The sequence below is a fragment of the Alligator sinensis genome, unplaced genomic scaffold, assembly GCF_000455745.1.
Source record: "Alligator sinensis unplaced genomic scaffold, ASM45574v1 scaffold802_1, whole genome shotgun sequence".
NCBI lineage: Eukaryota > Metazoa > Chordata > Crocodylia > Alligatoridae > Alligator > Alligator sinensis.
In genome coordinates, this window is record NW_005841918.1 from 2,112,251 (window position 1) to 2,131,886 (window position 19,636).

General features: G+C 41.0%; 1 protein-coding gene across 3 annotated transcripts in view; it reads left to right on the forward strand.

Moving 5' to 3' along the window:
* Positions 1-1,098: 1,098 nt before the first annotated feature.
* The window catches only part of GRIA4 (glutamate ionotropic receptor AMPA type subunit 4), a 383,074-nt gene continuing 364,536 nt past the window's right edge, over positions 1,099-19,636 (forward strand). For 2 of the 3 annotated variants that reach the window (XM_006018946.3, XM_006018945.3), the window contains exons 1-2: positions 1,099-1,194; positions 2,207-2,365. In XM_006018946.3, coding sequence (XP_006019008.1) covers positions 1,107-1,194; positions 2,207-2,365 — 247 coding nt within the window. In that variant the 5' untranslated portion in view covers positions 1,099-1,106. The remainder of the gene's footprint in view (positions 1,195-2,206; positions 2,366-19,636) is intronic. The other variant, XM_006018947.2, reaches the window with a different exon arrangement.

Genomic DNA, 19,636 nt, shown 5'->3' on the forward strand with positions numbered 1-19,636 from the left:
ACAAAGTTCATTGCTGCTACACCTGTGTGTGTGTGTGTGTGTGTGTGTGTGAGAGAGAGAGAGAGAGAGAGAGAGAGAGGAAGAAGAGAGAGAGTGTGTGTGAGTGAGGGAGAGAGGAGAGAGAGTGTGTATCTATCTGTTTGAGAGAGAGACTGTGTGTGAGAGAGAGAGAGGGAGGTAGAGAGAGGAGTGTGTGTGTGTGTGTGTATGTGTGTGAGAGAGAGTGTGTGTCAGAGAGAGTGTGTGTGAGAGAGTGTGCATGTGTGAGTGAGGGAGAGAAACAGAGGAGAGTGTGTGTGTGTGTGAGAGAGAGAGAGAGGGTGAATGAGGGAGGTAGAAAGAGAGAGAGGGCCAGGGAGAGGGTGTCAGAGAGAGTGTGTGTAAATGTGCATGTGTGAGTGAGGGAGAGAAAGAGAGAGAGGACAGTGTGTGTGTGTGGGGGAGAGAGAGAGAGAGAGAGAGAGTGTGTGTGTGTGTGTGTGTGTGTGTAAGAGGGCGAGGGAGAGGAGGCGCTGCCCCCTCCGCCCGTGCTGCTCTCTCCAGTGTCTGCTCCCGCACTCGCTGTCTCTCGGGCTCCAGAGGCGTGCACTCAGCGGTGTGGACTGGAGAGACCCGGCGGAGGCAGTGTGCGCGCGCGCGCGCGTGTGTGTGCGCGCGTGCCTGCGCGCGTGTGCGCCTCTGCCTGTGTCGCTGCGGGGCGGGGGAGCGGGGAGATAGCGCATGTCTCATCTCTCGGTGCAGCCACTAGACGCTCCCACCACCGCCAAACTCTCCACCATCTTTTGCATGTGCAACATTTGCAGCCGGACAGAAACCTCTCCCAGGGCTATGGAGACTGCGGGAAAAGCCCGGCGCGGCAGGATGGATTGCTAAAACACCGCTCGCACCTCCACTGAGAAAAAAGGAAAGAAAAGAGGGAGGGAAAAAAGAAGAAAGGAGAGAGCATCTCTCTTCTACCCCTCCCCTCTTCGGTTTGGGGTTTTTTTTTATTATTATTCTTAATTTTGTTTGTAGCCACCTCGCCCTCAATGCCTCTCTGAGCAGCACCTAACGGGAGAGAGAGAAAGAGAGAGAGAGAGAGAGACAGGGAGGCAAAAGAGAAGAAGATGAGGATTATTTGCAGACAGCTTGTCTTGTTGTTTTCTGGCTTTTGGGGACTAGCAATGGGAGCTTTTCCTAGCAGTGTGCAAATAGGTAAGAGCTGCATTGAGCTGTGTGTGCATGTGGCAGGCGCGACCAGCCTTGGCCAAGTGAGTTAGGAGCGAGGGGCTGAATGAAGCGGGCTGCACGGCCACCCCGGTCCGTCCCGTGTGTGTGTGAGTGTGTGTGTGTCTCTACTGGGAGGGGGGTCTGCAGGGCTGCCTGGCATCACACTGGTCTTCAGGACGGGGGTTGCGGTACAAGTTGGGACAATGCCCCCTGTACCGCATCCCTGTGCCCCCTCCTCTCTCCTGGAGGTGGTGATGGCGGTGGAGGGGGGAGATGTTTAAAATCCAGTGTCTTGGGCACCGGTCACTGCAGTAGTTGCTCTGCCCCGGGGCTGCAGGAGGGGATGCTGCTGCCTTCCTTCTTGCCTTCTTTCCTAGTTGGAAAGTTTGGGATTCCCTGGGTTCCCCACCCCCTTGGGCATCTCCCCCCTCCTGCCATTCCCTGGGGATCTGCCTTATTGCTTTCCCCCTGCTTTGGGATGGGACGCAGTTATTTGAGTGCCTTCCAGCTCCGCTCAGCTCCATCACTGCATCATTTCTCGTGCAATTGTAAAGATGCTGCTAATCAGGCTGAGCTGCTGCCTGCCCGCACATGGGCTGCAGGGAAGCAGGCAAAGTTCGGGAGGCGGCTGCTGCTAGCTGGAAGGTGGGGGGGGGGGGGGGGTTCCTGGACCCCGAGCAGCACCAGTGGGCCACCTCACCTGGGGGGAGCTGCTCAGGACCTGATGTCTTCTTCAGGACCAAGGAGAGGGGGCTTCAGCCGTTCCAAAGGTCACTGTAATCAGAAGGCATCTAGGTATCCATAAGGGGAAGTGAGGAGCGTGACTGCCTCTGGGGGCTTGACTTCTATTACCAGCTGTGTTTGTGGGTACCATCAGTCCTGCAGCCCTTGAGGACCACTCACCCAGCAGCTTGGGGCCAGGGAGTTGGTTGGCTGGGCACAGGGTAGCGATCAGCTTGGCAATAACCCTGTCTCCTTCCTCTTGCTGCTCTTGTAGGGGGTCTCTTCATCCGAAACACAGATCAGGAATATACCGCATTTCGCTTGGCAATTTTTCTCCATAACACCAGCCCCAATGCGTCTGAAGCACCCTTCAATTTGGTTCCTCATGTTGACAACATTGAAACTGCCAACAGCTTTGCTGTCACAAATGCCTGTAAGTAAGACATGCCATTGATCTCCCCGAGTTAGGAGTGCATGGCAGCCAAGTTGAGACAGGGGTCCATAATGACCTGGCACTACAAGGAAAAAAATAATACTCCTCCATGCAGCAGAGGACCACTCCCCATAACACTCCCCACAATGACCGCTGTGCCCTGTGTGAAAGAGCTGAATGGGCAGCTCCTTCAGTTTGTAACCTTAGCAAAATCCCCTTGCCTGCCTTGTGCTGACTAACCCAATGTGACATTTCCTTTACTGTTCTCACTGTAGTTTCTTGCTTTCTGGTTTCTATGGAGATGAATTTTGTGGTTATAAAGGGGGGGAAAAAGAAAGACATCAGGCAGTGACCCCCACAGTCTCTCTCATTTGGCTTTGGGCACCGCCGTGTCGCCTGTATCTGAAAATATATCGTAATAGCTGTGATCATCAGAGTTCTGTCTAATGGCAAGGAAGGAGATGGAAGCAGGGGTGGGCAGGATAATATATCTGAGTAGGTTGACGCTGCAGTTGATCTGGTGATGTCACTTGAGGCTGCCCTGCTCTTATATTCTGGGTTGTAAATGTCTCTTACTATCTCACAGTGCATACATTCTGTGGATATGTCTCCATGCATCCATACATTGGTGCCAAATCAAGTTAGGATCCGATCTACTTGATTTCACAAACCACCCCAACTGGAACTCCAACAGTCCGCCTCCAATTTGCACACAGACAGAAATACACTTATTGAGAAAAGGATAGCTTTACCAAATGGGAGGGTGACTGACTGAACTTCCAAATTCACATCACCCCAGCATCCTTCAGCACAGTGTAGAATGCATGCTTAAAGCTGCTAACATCTGAGAAAGGAAAATCATTATTTATATTTCTGTTCACTTCTCTCAGGTTTCAGCAAAGGTATTTATTTTGTAGTGTAGGGCAATGTGATCAAGTACGACAGAGCTAAATGTTGCAATTAAATCACTGCCACTTTCATATTCTTCTTTCAAGGTTCAAATTCTGTAGCTTTTTCTCAATGACCTTTAAGTTTTATAATCCTTTCTTCATTTAAGAATGAATTGCCTTGAAACTGGGAACATAGAATAGCAATGCACATAGAGTTTAAAATAGAAAGAGACTGGACAAGGTTTTTCTGTTCAGTATGCCTTTAAAATATATACTGTATTTCTCTAGTTTTCTGCATCCTCATGTCCCTCTATTCCTCTCTTTGACACTTGTAGTATATTTTTATTTTATGTATGGTGTGTTTAGCTTCTTAAAACCTATTGGATGATTGTCAAATGTATTTACATAATTCTTTGATACTTCAGGTTTCTGATGACCTTGTCATCTTATTTAGCAGGAAAACCTTCCATGTTGCCAAAATAATACCAGTGCATTATATGCAGGAAAGATTTATGTCTCATGAGTGTGAATTTTATATTAAGTAATGTATTATATATGTTTAGTACTAAAATCAATACCAAATTAACTAAAGAGAAGGCATTTTAACAGATGCTTTTTAAAATAGGAGGACATAGATCTACATAGGTGAATTTCAAAGAAATACTACAGCCTACGTGATTTTTGGCAGATACTTTTTATATATTTCATGCATTTTAAAAGCTTATTGATGGAGTTAAAAGCTCTGTACATTAAATTAAATAATTATAGGTAAACCAGTTGTCTGACAATCTGTTTTTTAAATCCAGTCCTTCTAAATTATTTTAGAATCTGTCATTAAACTTTGGGCCAAGATCTTGCTTTGCACCAAGTGTGGTGATTATAACAATAGTGCATTTGCAAACAGTTTTGATTTGTGTACCTTTAAAATTATTATCTAAACCCAAACTATTATCTAAGCCCAAAACATATATGAAGTTACAGTTTTTCAGGTGCAAGAAAGCCTATGTATGCCAAAACTTCCTCTCATTTAAACGATTATCAATTGATTCTTTTTCTTTCCTTCCAAACCCCGTTCCATTGGTTAAATTGAGTTTGTAGTATTTCAGCTGATGAAAATATGTTTCCTTATAGTGTCTGTCATTTATGCAAGTAATGATTTGTATCTTGCTCCAAAATTTAAATAAAATATATATATATACTGTGACCAGTCCTGCAGTTCTGAACAATTTAGTGATTCATAGGTGACAAATGTAGACAGTATATAGAACTGAAGAAAAAAGTGTGTGTATAATTCTGTATATATCTGTATGCAGTTAGGTACCCACAAACCTGCAGATGTTACTCAAGCAAATCTCCCACTTTAATATGCATTTTTTATCTAAACATTATTGGTTGTTTAAATATTATATGTGTATGCCATATTTTACAGATCTGTGCGCCAATAAGCATATATCTATTCCTTGCATATATCTGTGTTCCTTGCATATATCTATTCTAAAATATTTAAATATAGGAGAAAAGTTCTAATGAAGCATAAGCAAACTGACCGACAAATGAAGGAATACATCACATGTCCCTTAAGTTAAATATGAGCAGAACCCTGCAAAAATCAATTGTCTGATAGCTGGAGGACACTGCTTCCATGTGACTGAATTTGCTGGCTTCCAAAGCACAGATGTGTGAGATTTGTTAACCTAATTAAAGATAGAAAGTCTGTATTAAGTAATATCATGGCAATATTTCCTACATATGAAATAATGAGTCTCTACCAAACCAGTGTTGAAATAGTGGCTTTGGATTTTATCGCTGTATAGAGTTTACTTAGAGAACACGTGCCCCCAAATGATATAGTACAATAGCCTTAGAGCCACTGGACTGAAATGAATATTCATATGAGGTCAAGCGTAAAGATCTAAGATGTGACCAGTTAGCTTTATTCCCATTTCCATTTCACTGCAGAGGTTATTTTATAAAGCTGCAATGTCTGGCCCATTCCATGTATTAGGGACAATAATCAAGATGTTTAAAAGGTACAAGGCATTTTTTTAGTGGATGATGGATATCATGGAAAAAAATACACACACACACACACACACACACACACATATGTTTTTTTTTTTTAAGAGACTAAAACAGTATATTGGTTGCTTTTTGTGTGTGTTTGTCAAGGAATACTTTTCACATTTCAGTCATTTTATGGGTTTAATTGTATGTTCACAGTGATTATATCTGTTTCTTTTGCCTTTTAATAGGTCCAGATCCTTGCATTTCCCCCCTTTTAGATCATATATTCCTAAGAAACAGGTCATTTTAGGAGCTGGATTTTGTATTGTAGTTCAGTAAAATTCACCTGATTGTTATCAGCTTTGGTTCAGCCCCTATTTTTGACTTTTATTTAAATTCTGTTCATTTCTTTTGTGCTCCATACATTATTCAGAGAATCTCTCTTACTGACAGAGCTGAAATTATTGTGAAACATGAACAGCACAAGGGTTTTACTTGTCAGAACATAATACACTAAAGTCGTAACAGCCAACTAATGTCAGATATTAGTTGGCACATTACATGTCGAATTTTTTGCTTGTGATTAAAGATCCAACTTCAAGCTGATTTCAAATGTAAGACCTGTGCATTGGATTACAAGTAATTGTTCCTTTGGATGAGGTGACTTTTTTCATTTGTGTCCAGTGCTCTATATTGTATTAATGCACTTGAACAGTATTGTCAGTATACACTAACTGTATTTTAAAGGTATATGCATTCTTTTGAGAAACGTTGAAGTTAGACAGTTGTTAAAAAGAGCAATTTGTCCTTCAGCTCCTTTGTTGGGAATTTGATATTCTTCAGTTACAAATCAAAACACTCTGTGAATAACTAATCTGATAGAGAACTTTTGTTAAATTAGGGAAGGGTGATACTGAATGTGTATAGTTAAAAAAAAAATCAAAGTAAAATCTTTCCTTAGAGCCTCAGTTTTTTCCCACATACACTCTTAGATTAAAGCGCTACTACTAAATCCAATATTTGTCAAATCATCCCCCTTTCCCCCCCTCCACCAGCTACCCATCCAATTCACCTGTTAACCCAGATTTTAGTCTCAAGTGGACAATATTTAACAAAAAGATAAGTTTCTTATTAAATATCACAAGGGCAAGCACACATGACCAAATAACCCTATAGGAAATTCCACATTTAACTAAATTTCCTGTTTCTCCAGGATGTAGTGTCTTTAATATATTTTTTTACAAGTTCTTATTTTTTTGGAGTGTAGAATTCTTGAATGATGCAGGATTGGTGATCCTAGAAAACTGGAGAGGTCTTGATTCTGTCTTTTGTATATGAACAGAAGTTCAGCTCTGATTTCACTGAGTGAAGGACCAGGTCCATACATAACAGGAAGACATAGTGTATATATTCCCTGGTTCATCCTGCTCTGTCAGTGTATTTAGCTCTGACCTTGCTGTTCTTGAGGTAGGATGTAGTGTTCTTGCCTTTTCCAGTATCAGTTTTTCTGCTAAGACTCCCAAAGCGACTACCAGTTAAACTCAACTGTCTTAGTGTTTTTAAGTTATGGGTATGTGTCATTTTATGCTGGCTTTCAAGGAGTCCTATGATGGTATCAGCCTATTAATGAGATTTTCATTGAGTTTGCGTAATACTTCAGTTTAAATAAGTTTCTATTTCAGCAATAAAAATATTACCTTGGTTTAATAATGTGCTTTGTTTAGAAAAAAAACCCAAAGCAAAACATGGTAACATTCTTTATTTTGGAATCAAAATTGCCTGGGACTAAAAGGTAAATTATTTTTCCATCAAGAGAAGTGCAAATTGAAGGGTGAGGTTTGGGTGTGCTGAGATTCCTTTGTGAAGTGTACAGTTGAGGCAAGCTGAAACTCCAGTGGCAAATGTTATGTCAGATATATAACCTGAATCCCTCCCTCCCGTCCCTGATTTTTTCTGTTTTGCTTTTCAGAGGGATTTGGTTTATTCCAACATTGAAAACATCTTGTGTTATAAATAATCTTTACTGTGCATTCAGCTCTAGCTACTGAAACTGATGTCTTCTTAGTTAATACTTAATGTGGAACTAACACATTGTTGCCATTGACTCTAAGAGGAGTTGCAACATTAGAGTAGTTCATACCAAGTCCAACAGATTTCTTAGTTGAACAAACGTTTGCATGCTTTCTGTCAAATAGCTGTACAGTAGACAACAAACCAATCCTCAATAGCTCCAGATTTTAAATTAAGAATTTGGATTTTATTTTCAAGGATATTGTAAAGAAAATAAAGATCCATTCTGCGCTGAAACATAGTCAAATTTCCTCCGTGAAGATTCAAAAAGAAACTCTTTGTTGGAATAAAATAAGGCATTCATTCTACCCTTCATTCTCTTACTAGATTAACAAAAACTATAATGCCATAAACATTATTATGGGATACAAAACTCATTTCATCTTCTTTTTGGAAGATTAGTAACAAAGGTTCATTTTCTGCATTTCTTCTGCAGATGCCAGTGTAGTGCAGTACCTGTTCCTCACAATGAAGCGGTTTAACAAGTAAATTAAATTGATTAACTTCAGCAGCAGTACTGCAATCTCAGTGTGTATACTAGTCAAAAGAGCTCATGTGTTTCACTTTTTGGATTTGATTGTTTTGAGATCTGCTTATTCCTGAAAGGGGAAGATTCTGCTTCCCTATTTTTTTAACTGTTCTGGATCATGCTGTGAGTTGTACAGCTGGGAAGAGGTGAACTGGTATGAATTTTTAAAATTTACTACTGATTGGTAATATGGAAGCCACAAAAAGCACATCAGGAGAATATATACAATGAGCTTTAGCTCGTTTAACTATAGCTTATTTAGCAAAATGATGCATTGCCTTTCTAATAAGTATAAGGCTTTTTATCAGCTCTTACATCAATGGGTGAAGCAGAGTAGACCTGCTGTGTGGAAGGTTTGGAATGTACTCTTTAACAGTTGCTTACATTTCTCTTCTTTTTTAGAATAGCATCATCATTTGCATTCACCTACTCTTTGCATCATTTGGATGCACTAGGCCAAATATTCCTTCCCTTTAGGTCCTGTTCCTGTGTGATATTTTGAGGGGAGAGTAATTATTGATTTCAAAAGGCAGATCATCAGGTCTTTGCAGCAATACAAGCATAGAGAAGTCAATGAAATTACACTTATGCTACGAAGTGGAAATTTTGGTCTATACTGTAGCTTCTCATATTTGTGTGTTGTTCGACTAGTGCTGCCCAATACTGTGTTCTTTGTTAGCAGTTACCTGCATTCGTGTGTGACAATGCAGGGTCTTATTTTTATCTTACTAGTTTAAATCAAGGACAGTTCTGTTGCACTGTTGATTTACTCCAGGATAATTTATATCAGAATTTAATCCCTGTGGGGATTAAATTATTTCAATTATTATATTGCTGCATGTTATTCAGCAATTTAATTTAATAATTTAATTTAATCCCTGTGTTATTTAAATTTCAATTATTATATGCTGTATGTAGTTGATTTCAATTATTTCTTATCAGAAGTTCATCAATTCCATCTTTGTTTGCAAAAAAAAAAAAGTTTGGTTATTTACATATTACATTTGTAAAATTAAAATCTCTCTCCAGTGTCCTTTAAAATGGGTAATCACTGGTATGAATGAACAATCAATAATTATATTACAAGATGGATTTTTCTTAACAGCTTAGTAGCGATGGCTTCCATGTTCAGGCACATAAATAAATTGCCAGATTTCAAAGAGAAAGCTCGTCTTCCATTTCACATCTAAATAAAGTGACTGCATTTTCCAAAGTGCTCAATATTTAGCAGTGCCTGTGGTTCTCAGTGGGAGCTACTAGCTGCTGAGTACTTTGGAAAATCTGGCCCTGCCTGTTTGACTTAGTGTAGGTCAACTGTAGCAACTCCTATTGTCACTTCCCTGCAAGAGCTTTGTTTCTTTCATACTTATTGTGACTACTCCAGGTGAAGTAGATCAGTCGATGACTTGTTCACAAAGCTCTGAAGATTTTTTTTTTTTTAATGAGAGGAAGGGCATCAAATGAGTGTTATCTTTATTTTAGTTATATGGCATAAAGATGTGAGCATTGTTTCCCATCTAATGCTGATTGTGTATAGAGCATTAGGTTGACCTCAGACAGGGAATATAATACTACATATTTATAAAATACTGTTTCTTGATCAGCTATACTCAAATTAAATAATTCCACTGCAAACACTGGTCTTCATTCTGCAGTCCTTACCCAGGCAAAATTCCCTTTGATTTGAACAGGAGTTTTACCTGTATAAGGTTTGCAGAATTGAACACATTAAAAATTTAAACAGTAGTACGGATTAGATTTTATGCAAGGTGACTAGGTTCTCATTATTTTTCATGATGGCCAGATTTGTAAAGCTAATAAGATGTTTTACTCCCTTGATTTCTAATATATACCTTTAAAAATCTGGCCATCAGTGTTTATTTGTCTGTGTTTTAAAAATGTGTCATTTAGAACATTGTTTTCCTATGCTCCAGAGCCTATTTCAGTCTGGTATTTATATGCAACCGTTGCTCCTGAAAAATGCAGTCTGGTGCAGTACCTTTCTGTATTCTAAAGTCATGGACAACACGAGCGTGACTGCAGATATTTTCTATAAATACAAATAGAGCACAACAGAAACAAAAAGCACTTAAAAAAGAAACCCACATACTCCCATTTGTTAGATTCCTTGGTGAAAAAAAGATTCTAACACATTTTGAAGACTGACATTAAAATATACCGGCTTTTAGGTATTCATAGCAGTTCTTCAGTCTCTTAGTTTCAGAGCCTCTCTGGAATAGGTTCTATACTGTGTGCAGTGTACTCCAATTGATATCAGTTTGTGTTTCTACAGTAACCTTTTATACTGTAGAACTTGAACTTAAATCCTTATTTGAAATTGCCATATTGTTTTTTAATTCAGGGTTAATCAATGAATAGCAGTGCAGTAGGTGATTTAGTGAGGTGGGAGCTTGTCTGTACTTTAATTTCTAAACCTTTTTAACTGAAAAAGATAAGAAATGCCTTGATATTTTGGGACAAGAGGCAAAGTACATGTTGTTAATAAAGAAGATTCATTATTTTCACAACCTGTATGTGTGTTTTGGCAATTTTTTTCTGTAACTTTGTTATGGTTCAGATATACTGCTCATAATCTACAGTGCCAATATTTTTCACTCTCCTAGTGTGTGGTAGGAGTCTGAGCTGTATTGGATTCTGGTGAAGAAAACAATGTTTTGAGCAAGCAAAATGTTTGAGTTAAAAGACATATTTGGGTAAAAACTAATCTATAAAAAGTCATATCATGCAAAAAGCAATTTCAAAATATATATTCATATACACAGTTCTTAGAGTCCTCACTTTAGCAGCTGATGGGGGTTAGGAACCATACTTAACAGCACCTCCACTGCTCCCTGAGTCCTCATGAACATATCAGTGTTGAGCCTCTCAGGGCCTTGTTACACCTAAGGCTGTGAGCTGCACAAATGTTGATCAGTGTTAGTGCTAGCTCAAGTTTGGAGCAGTCATATGTTCAGGCCAGCAGGGGTCTGGGGGACTGAAAGGTAAGAATCACCGCACTTCCATTCCAGACTTCCCCCCTGCCTACCTCGCCCCCACAATCCCCACCTACTTGTAGGTGCCCAGCTGTCTGTCCCAGGGGCACTGCCAGTGTGCTGCTCTTCTTGGGCCCATGCCCACCCTGACAGCAGCAGCAGCAGCAGCTCTCCTTAGTGTAACATGAACTGGGTAGATCGTATCAGAGATAATCCTACTCTGGAGTGGTGTAACTGTGAGCCGCACAATGAGTGCTTAAAACCAGTTTCAAATATTAATGTGCAGACAGACAGTCCAGGTGTTAAGATCTCCAGGAGCTGCCCAAAATTACCATGTAACAAGGCCCTCATTAAAGAGTTCCCTAGGTCCTTCTGGACAGGCATCAGTAGGGGGATTTTACTATTAGTGAGCTTCTGTCTTGGTTCTCCATACCTATTCAAACTGCTTTCAAAGTTTAAGGGTAGAATTTTTAAAAATCCCCTCACTAAAGAATGTAAATCCCCTTGAAAGCAAAAGGACTGACTTGGGAACTTTTCCATAATTCTCTCCTTTCTCAAATACCTAAGCAGAAAACAAGACTAGAAAAGCAGCTATCCATTTCATGTCATTTGTGCACCGGTTTGGTTCTGCTTATGTAAGCTCTATTTTCAAGAGATCTAGGGGCTGATCCCAGTGTCTTCAATAGTCTTAATTCTGAGAAAAGTAGAAAGGTAATAGTCACCGTTTTCCCCGAGCTGCATTAATACGTTAATAATTATGGTGTGGAGCTGTTAGGAAAAGGTGTCTGGTGAACACAGGTCAAGTGGGAACCCTGTCTGGCTTCCCAGACATTGGCTGATGGCTTTGTGCTTTTATCATCAATATGTACAATACACAGGGTATCCCTCTATACCCATGTTGGGTGAGTATATGTCTCCACTCCTCAATTCTAAACTTCATAGATGACTCTAAAGGTCAGAAGGGATAATTTTAGTGTGACTGCTGTATAACACAGGCCAGAAAATCCTAACCCCATGATTATTGCATTGAACCTATGACTTTTGTTTGAGTAAGAACACATCTTTCAAAAAGAGATCCTGCTAAATATCATGACTTTGATTGATGGGTGTAAGGATGTCACTTTGACATGTTCCCCTCTTTTCCTTCCCCTTTGGGCTACACATAGTGGAGAAGCACAAGAAGCAATAAAGTAAAATGACATTCTGGCTAGTATTTTGTTATAGACCTGACATTTATGTGAATCAACACAATCTTAACCCCGCCATCATGATCCCATATATTCTTAGACCCTTAAAGACCTATTGTCCCCCTTCTTCTTGGACAAGATAGCAGCTGGTACACAAGCATAGTAATGTGTGAAATTTAACGTACAAGAATATTTGCAGAAAAAAACCATAAATGGCTACCAGACCTGCTTGTACAGTCATCTTCAACAATCCATATTAACCAGGAGATTTGTAAACAGAAAATAAGATTGGTTTTTTTTCTGATCAAGCAGCAGAAACAGTAATATGTCACTTTAACAATTAATTTTATGGAATAAATAGCAAATCACTAGCACCGAATACTTCCACCATCTAGTCTGCAAATAATCCATGACCTAATTGCTGCTGCATAAATTATTTATTAACTTCTGATTTTAAAATCTCTAAAAATCATGAGCTGTTTGTAGATAATTCATGAATAGAGAATGAAGCTAAGTTCATGAAATAATACATTTATAATGAATAATTCATGCAGTTCTACTAGGATCTTAGTGTGGCCATCTGGACTCCAAAAGCACAGGTTGTGCTTTTCTCCAGTTCTTGAAAAAGTGTCATCCACTCAGAAGTAGTGGGTCATTTAGGCTAATGAGACTAACCCCCACCTATGTAGTGTGCCTCCCATATGTTGTTGATGTTCTGTCTGTTACTTTAGAGTAGTGATTCTCAACTAGGGTAGTAGGACGCCCTGAGGTTCTGCGAGATCCTCTGAAGGGTGTTGCAGAAAGTATGAGGTGATAAGGTGGGGGGTCTAAAGAGATAAGCAGATAAGGGTAGACTCAGGCTCTACCTACTTGGCTGTTTCCCCACCTCCACTGTTTGGCCTCATTGCAAGGAAGTAATCACTGCAATAAATAAATTTTGTTTTTGAAATGGGGTGCTGCTTAGGTCATGAACAGTACGCAGAGAAGCCTTGAGTCTAAAAAAGGTTGATAAACACTGTTTCCGAGGGACTGCTTTCAGGGCTGAAATATCTCCAGAGGCTGTCAAAAGCACTAAAGGATTTATGCACGTAGACCCCAAGCAACAAGAAGGCAAAAAGTATGGAGTACAAGTTTAGGACTATACTAGTTTTATATGCAAATCTATTTGCTCCTTAATTATTAGACTCAGTAGTACCTAGAGGAGTTTCTGACTTAGAAGAGTGGTTTATAAACCATAACAAGTGTCTACATATAGATAGAGGATGATATGGGGGTTGGAGTTTCTAAACCTGGAGAACTGGTTGGGGTTGAAAGGGAGAAGGAGTATTCTCAGTCCAGGGAACCTGGATAAAAGAGAATTCAGAGCTTTTAAAGGAGTACGAAGAGGAAGGTGCTTCTGACCTGGTGGATATAAAAATTTGCAGGAAGCTGAAGGGATGAAGTTGTAGAGATGGTGAGTGCAGAGGGGAATGAAGTGTATAAATGGTGTGGGGGCGGGTGGAGAGAGAGAGAGAGGGAGACAGAGAGAGCGCTCATGTAGGCCCAGGAGATGGTAAGGTAAAACAGAGGTTCCTAATCAATGGGTCGCAACCAGGGGCTGGGTCACGAAGAGTTGGCTGCAAGGTCATGGCACGAGCCCCCCTCTTGGACCCCCATCTGTCTGCTCAGATGAGCAGCTTCCAGGGCATGTGCGGTTAAAGCTGGGGGGTGAGGCAGCGCTGGGAGGCAGGCAGTTGGCTCCGTGCACCCCATCCTGCTCCCGTGTGGTCAACAGGAAAAAAAAGGTTGGGAACCACTGAGGTAAAGGGTTAGATTGCTGCAGGAAAGCTTGGGCTTCAGAAAACACAGTGAAGAAGGAAGCAGGGTGATAAAAGTTTTAAATTATTATTCTATCCTGCTCTTACTTGTAAATCATCCCAGATTTTAATTTAAAATGGGGACCAGGTGCCAGGAGGGAATGACAGGTCAGTTTGACTTCCCAGTTCTTACCAACCTTTCTCTTAATTGTCTGTTTTTCATTTTGAAAATGTTATCATCTTATTAGAGAATATGTGTGTGTGTGTGTGTGTGTGTGTGTGTGTATTGTGAATGCATGTGGATTCTTAGAGTGAAAAAGATTGCAACTTGCATCCCACTTGTACTTAGTGTACCTGGCTACCACCACAGCTAGTGACACCATAATCAGTATTAAGGAGGTGCTGTGTATGTGGCAAAATGTCAAGCTGTTAGTAATGGTCAAGGAAAGCATTTCCACACCCAGCCCATACTTGTTGCAGTACACAATCCTGTAAACAAAAGGGTTTCTGTATGATGTATGATATTAAATTTTGATGGTAGCGTAAGAGTGATGTAGCCACACTGGTCCAGAAATTAGGCAAGAGGTTTCTTAGGTTGGTATCTTTCATTGGACTAATTACATAGTTGGGATAGAGTTAGACAAGCTTTCAAGTGTAAGACATTCTTCATCCGGTCTAGTTTTTAATACACAGCTCCTATATAACAGCACACATTCGTAATGTCTTTGTGAGATGATATGTCACTGTAGCAACAAGCTATGGCAAAGTAGCTCATCACTGTGGTGATGTAGCATCAGTGGGCATGAACCATGAGATGGATGCTACTGCGCAGTATGGTCAGAAATGACCCATACGCTGTCAGGACTGTGTAGTAATGGGGGTTACTGCACAGTCGCTTAGTATTTGCTAAAGCACTTGCTAAACTGTGCAGTCAGGTGCACGTGTAGATATGCCCACTGAGTACCAATACCCAGCACTGTCACTATTTTAGGAATGGATGAGACGGAAAGGTTTGATGTCCCTGTTATACATAGGAAGGAGCTTGCACCTTTATAAAACCTCAGAGAAAAATTGTCTTTTTAAGCTTTTTGTCCTTGCCCTTGCCCTTGCCCTTGCCCTTCAGGGTCTCAGCTTGTCATGCAGTGTCTCAGCCTCCCCCTCTGCCACATCCCTCTATTCAGCCTGCCATTGACTTCCTTGATCAGCATTTTAATATTTTTAGAGTGGATGACGGTTGTACCACAAAAGACAATTTATACAAATGAATTGGATCACTCTCCCACATTCTTCTTTGGGATTCTGACAGATGTGGAAGGAGCCCTGCATTTTCATTTCCTGTTGAAAGCCCCGAATGCTCGTCATTCTTTCAGTTACTGTTTATGATGGGAATCTTCTGCACTTTTAGTACTGCTGGCAAGCACTAGAGCGTCACACCTTAATCATATTTCCTTTGCCAGCCTTTCATATACTGTGCTGAATGGGAAGCTTGAAGAAAGTCCTTTGAGCAATTACAATAATAGGATAAACATAATTATTATAATACCTTACACTTAAACAGAGCCCATGAGATTAAAATGAGGTCAGACACAGCATTGTGTGTTTGGAAGGTGTGGCTGTTGTCTGTATTCCATAGCCAACAGCATCACCTTGAGGAACTCCTTTCAATGAATACAGTTTCTGGCTCCTTCTTGGCTTTGCTACCATCATGCAGGGCCAGATTATCAACCTCTTACATACATTGGTGAGTAATTAAAGTCACACTAATCAACTCATTAAAGCCAATGGATGTGTCTTCAATGTTAATGTTGCTACCAGTGTGAGCCGAGGGCTTACAGACTAGGTTTTAAACAGGGGGAAACTTTATAAACAAACACCTGCCGGGAATGGCTGAGGAATAGTGCGTCCTGGCCTGGGGGAGTTGGAGTACAAGACCATTTAAAATCCCTGGGAACCCTATTTTCTATGTTGAAAGTATAACAGAATAAAGTCTGTCGTCATTCGCAAAAGAGGCACATTTTTAAGGGATATATTCTTTTCTTGATTGCGCACAAACTCTCACTAGCATTAGCAAGAGATACATGTGTGCACTAAGAGCTGTAGCCCATAGGAATAGCTATTAAACTGTTGTTCTATTAAGCTATGTATTAAGATGATGCACTGTTTTCCTGCCCAGTACTTTCTGAGCAAGTATTGTCTGAGGACTGTTAGAAGTTATTGATGTAGTAAGCGAGTGGTTTGTATCTACTTTAATAAAATCTACTGGGGCCTTTTCCTGCCAAAAAAGTGTGCTCCACGATTAATTAAAATTACAAAGTTTAACTTGCATCCACTTTTTTATGGTAAACCACAAATGTTTTCTCCGAAGATTGCATCTGTTATTGCTGCAAGTAAACTCAGATGATGAGTGCCTTAAAAAATGTGTGCAGTCATAATAAGCTGAGGCAATACTTTCCTCTATAAGAAAAAGTAGCAAAGTGATATAAGGTCATAGTGGCTTATTTTACATATAAAGTTGCCCTTTTTGTTCTGCTTATTGGAAGTGTGTACAGTGTTATTTTCATGCATTTCCCTAATGATATGAGTTATATCCAGCATTGATTTTTGCTGCTCAGCCTGCCCCACTATATAGTGTGAGTGGGTACCACCAGCAGACTCATTTGCAGGACTTCTTGCACCTGGAGGGATAAAGTCCCTCATTGCCCTCATTGGTGTGCCAGCAATCAGAACAGTAAATTAATTTTGTCCCATTGATCTGGGCAGGGCTAGATGCAGTTGTAACCCATGTGAGGATGGTGTCACAACACCTTCAGTCTCACTCTGCTCACAATGGGTACATACAGGCATTAATTTTCATACCTTCTAGCCCAGGCCTGCTCCATTTTTCCTTCTCCTTGGCAGACCTTGCCACCCAGGAGCACCAGAGAAACACCACACTTCCAATAAGTCAATGAGCATGGTGTCACAACACCTTCAGTCTCACTCTGCTCATACAGGCATTACATTTAGATCAACCTAACCAAAGTTAATCTGAATAGGTGCATTAATTTAGATTGAGATAAGGTTAACCTGATCTAAGAAAGTGTTAACCCACTCTCAGGAATGCCTGTATATGTTTGCAGTGCAGCCCCAGGTCTGGGAAAGCCCAGTAGCTCACCCCAACTCTGGTGCTGCGCTAGTTCCACCTACCTGACCCTGACACTCCCTGTGGACCCAACAAACCCTGCCCTTATTTTTTTCGGGGGGGCGGAATTACTATTTTATGAGGAATGAAGGACAAAACCTTGCAAAACTGCTCATAGTGAATATCAATATTCACTACTGCTGGAGGAAAAAAAAGTTTAGATAGAAAAAGATCAATCCCAGACCCCAAATAACTTACCACTGAATATATCTTGCAATCCCGGGCTTTAATTTTACTCCAGTGCAAATCTCAAATAGATTTGAGAGTACATTGATATGGTACATGCACTGCTGCGCAGAGATGACCTGAAAGAACATTTGTTGGTAGGGTACTCATGAATGCTAATATATTCTGCTGCTCAGCAGGGATAATTATCCTGGGTGCAGCACTTTGCTAATACAGTGCTGTACTGCTTACAGCACCCAAGTTAATTAAGGGATCTCAGCAGAGCACTGCATAGTGCAATTTAGATATCCAAAATGAGTGAAGTTACACTGGATTTAATCCAGTCCATGCAAGAACAAAAATCAGCCCTCAAATATTGTCTAAATAATTTCCATTTGGTCATTTCCTCTGTCTCACTGTGTCTGGAAAAAAACCCCACCAAAATGAAGAATATTATCACAGAATTATTATTTCCATCATACATTTTTAAAACTACCTATATGAATAAATGTAAGTCAAAGTCCTTTAGGGGCTGTCATAAATCTTACAAGCTGTCCGCGAGTGCTAGATTTAGTATTTGGATCTTTGAATTAACTCAGAGAACTGTAAAAACTCATGCAGAGAGACAGTTCCCTGTTGGCTACACAAGTATACAGGAACATGTAGGCAACAACTATTCTGCCCAGAAGTCAACCCTAACTTGCATTTAACTTTTAGACTTTTTCGAAACTCTCAAGAATTCCCCTACTAACAACCAAAAAATGGAAGACCCATTGTGCTCTAAAACTTTCGTCCTCGAAAAAACAAATCTAAAGATATAGGCGATGTCGTTAGTCCTAAAATGAAAGATTAAAAAGATTTTTAAAGGCATTTAAATATTTTGGATTCCTCTTCTCTGTGATCTCAAACATGAAGATGTTTTCACACTTGCTCCTTCTGCAGTGCATGCCACACACAACACTATCCTAAATGTTACATGGAAATCTAGGTAGCCTCACAGCATGGTTTGTCTTGTCAGCCCTCAGCACACTTTATTTATTTATTTATTTATTTATTGGGGGGGGAGGAGTTAAAACTGGTGCTCAAATAGATATTTTAAAAACATAATTAAAAAAAGAAAACTAAAAGGCCAAGTTTCCAAGTTTTAACCTTTCCTTCACATTTTGGCAGATACACACATAAGCCAAGAGCAGACATGGTCATAATTACATGTAGAATATTTAGGGAGCAGGGGAGTGGGGGGAATGATGCAAATTCTCATCCCTGCTTCAATGTCTGTGAACTCTTCAGTTTTGCCAAAAAAGAGCAGAGATCCACTATCATTCTCCTCCTGCCCCTCTCTCCCCCCACCAGCTCCCAATATGTCTGGGGTGGGATGAAAGCTTTCAGGCCAATAAAGCCAGTTGCTATGGTGTCCTTGTCTTCAACAAACAAGCCAAAGACAGGATTGCCAGGGGTTGGCGTAAGGACTGGCCAGTGTGTGAAATGCTCCAGCAATCCTCTAATGCAGGATGGTCCCTTCGGGATCACTTTCAGCTACAGAAAGCCCCAGAAGGCTTTAAGCTGTGCTTGTGGCTAGGCCAGAGATAATCACGAAGCTGAAACCAGCTCCCTGAAAATACCTCTTTTTTTCTTGTGCCAAGCTGAAGCTGGACACAGAAGAGAATCTCACCTAGTAAGTTTTCCTTTGGGTTACAGATATAGCTCTCAGAGTGTGCTGATATTTCTCCTCTTTCTCCCTAGTGATTTTCCTCTATACCATTTCTTTTCAAAGTCCATAAGGTGATTTCAGAATGAGGGGAGGAGGTCTAAGGCATCACATCTCTTCCATGGATGGCTGGTATCTGGTAGAGGGAAGCTAGTACAAAGGTGTACTACATTTGTGGGAGTTTCTGGAGACTCTGAACCTTTGACAACAGCAATGCTATAGGGTGCATATAGCTGTTCACTTCACCCAGTCTACATTCATGCAGCTTACTTCAAGCAGCATGAATGTAGACCAGGAGCATTGCATGCAGCTGTTTGCCACTCCCAGGAGCTACACAGGTAAAGTAGTGTAACTCAGCATGGAAGCAGGGGTGGGCAGCATCAGAGGGATGGAGGGGCTAGCAGGTTCATTGGCAGGGGAGGTAGACAGGGTTAGAAGGGGGCCGTGGAGGGTCCATGGCAACAGGGGTGACTGGTGCCTTCTGAGCCTGGGGGGGCACAATTTGTGTATGGGCCTGGGGGCAAGCCAATGCCGCCAGCCAGCGCGGCAAAAAAACTGCTCTGTCCTGAGTGGTGCTGAGTCAAGGGTCAATCTCAGGGTGGGGCATGTGCCCCCTACCAGTCACCTGTGCATGGCAGGGTTTGTTGGGTCCACAGGGAGTGTCAGGGTCAGGTAGGTGGGACTAGCGCAGCAACAGAGTTGGGGTGAGCTACTGGGCTTTCACAGACCTGGGGCTGTACTGCAAATG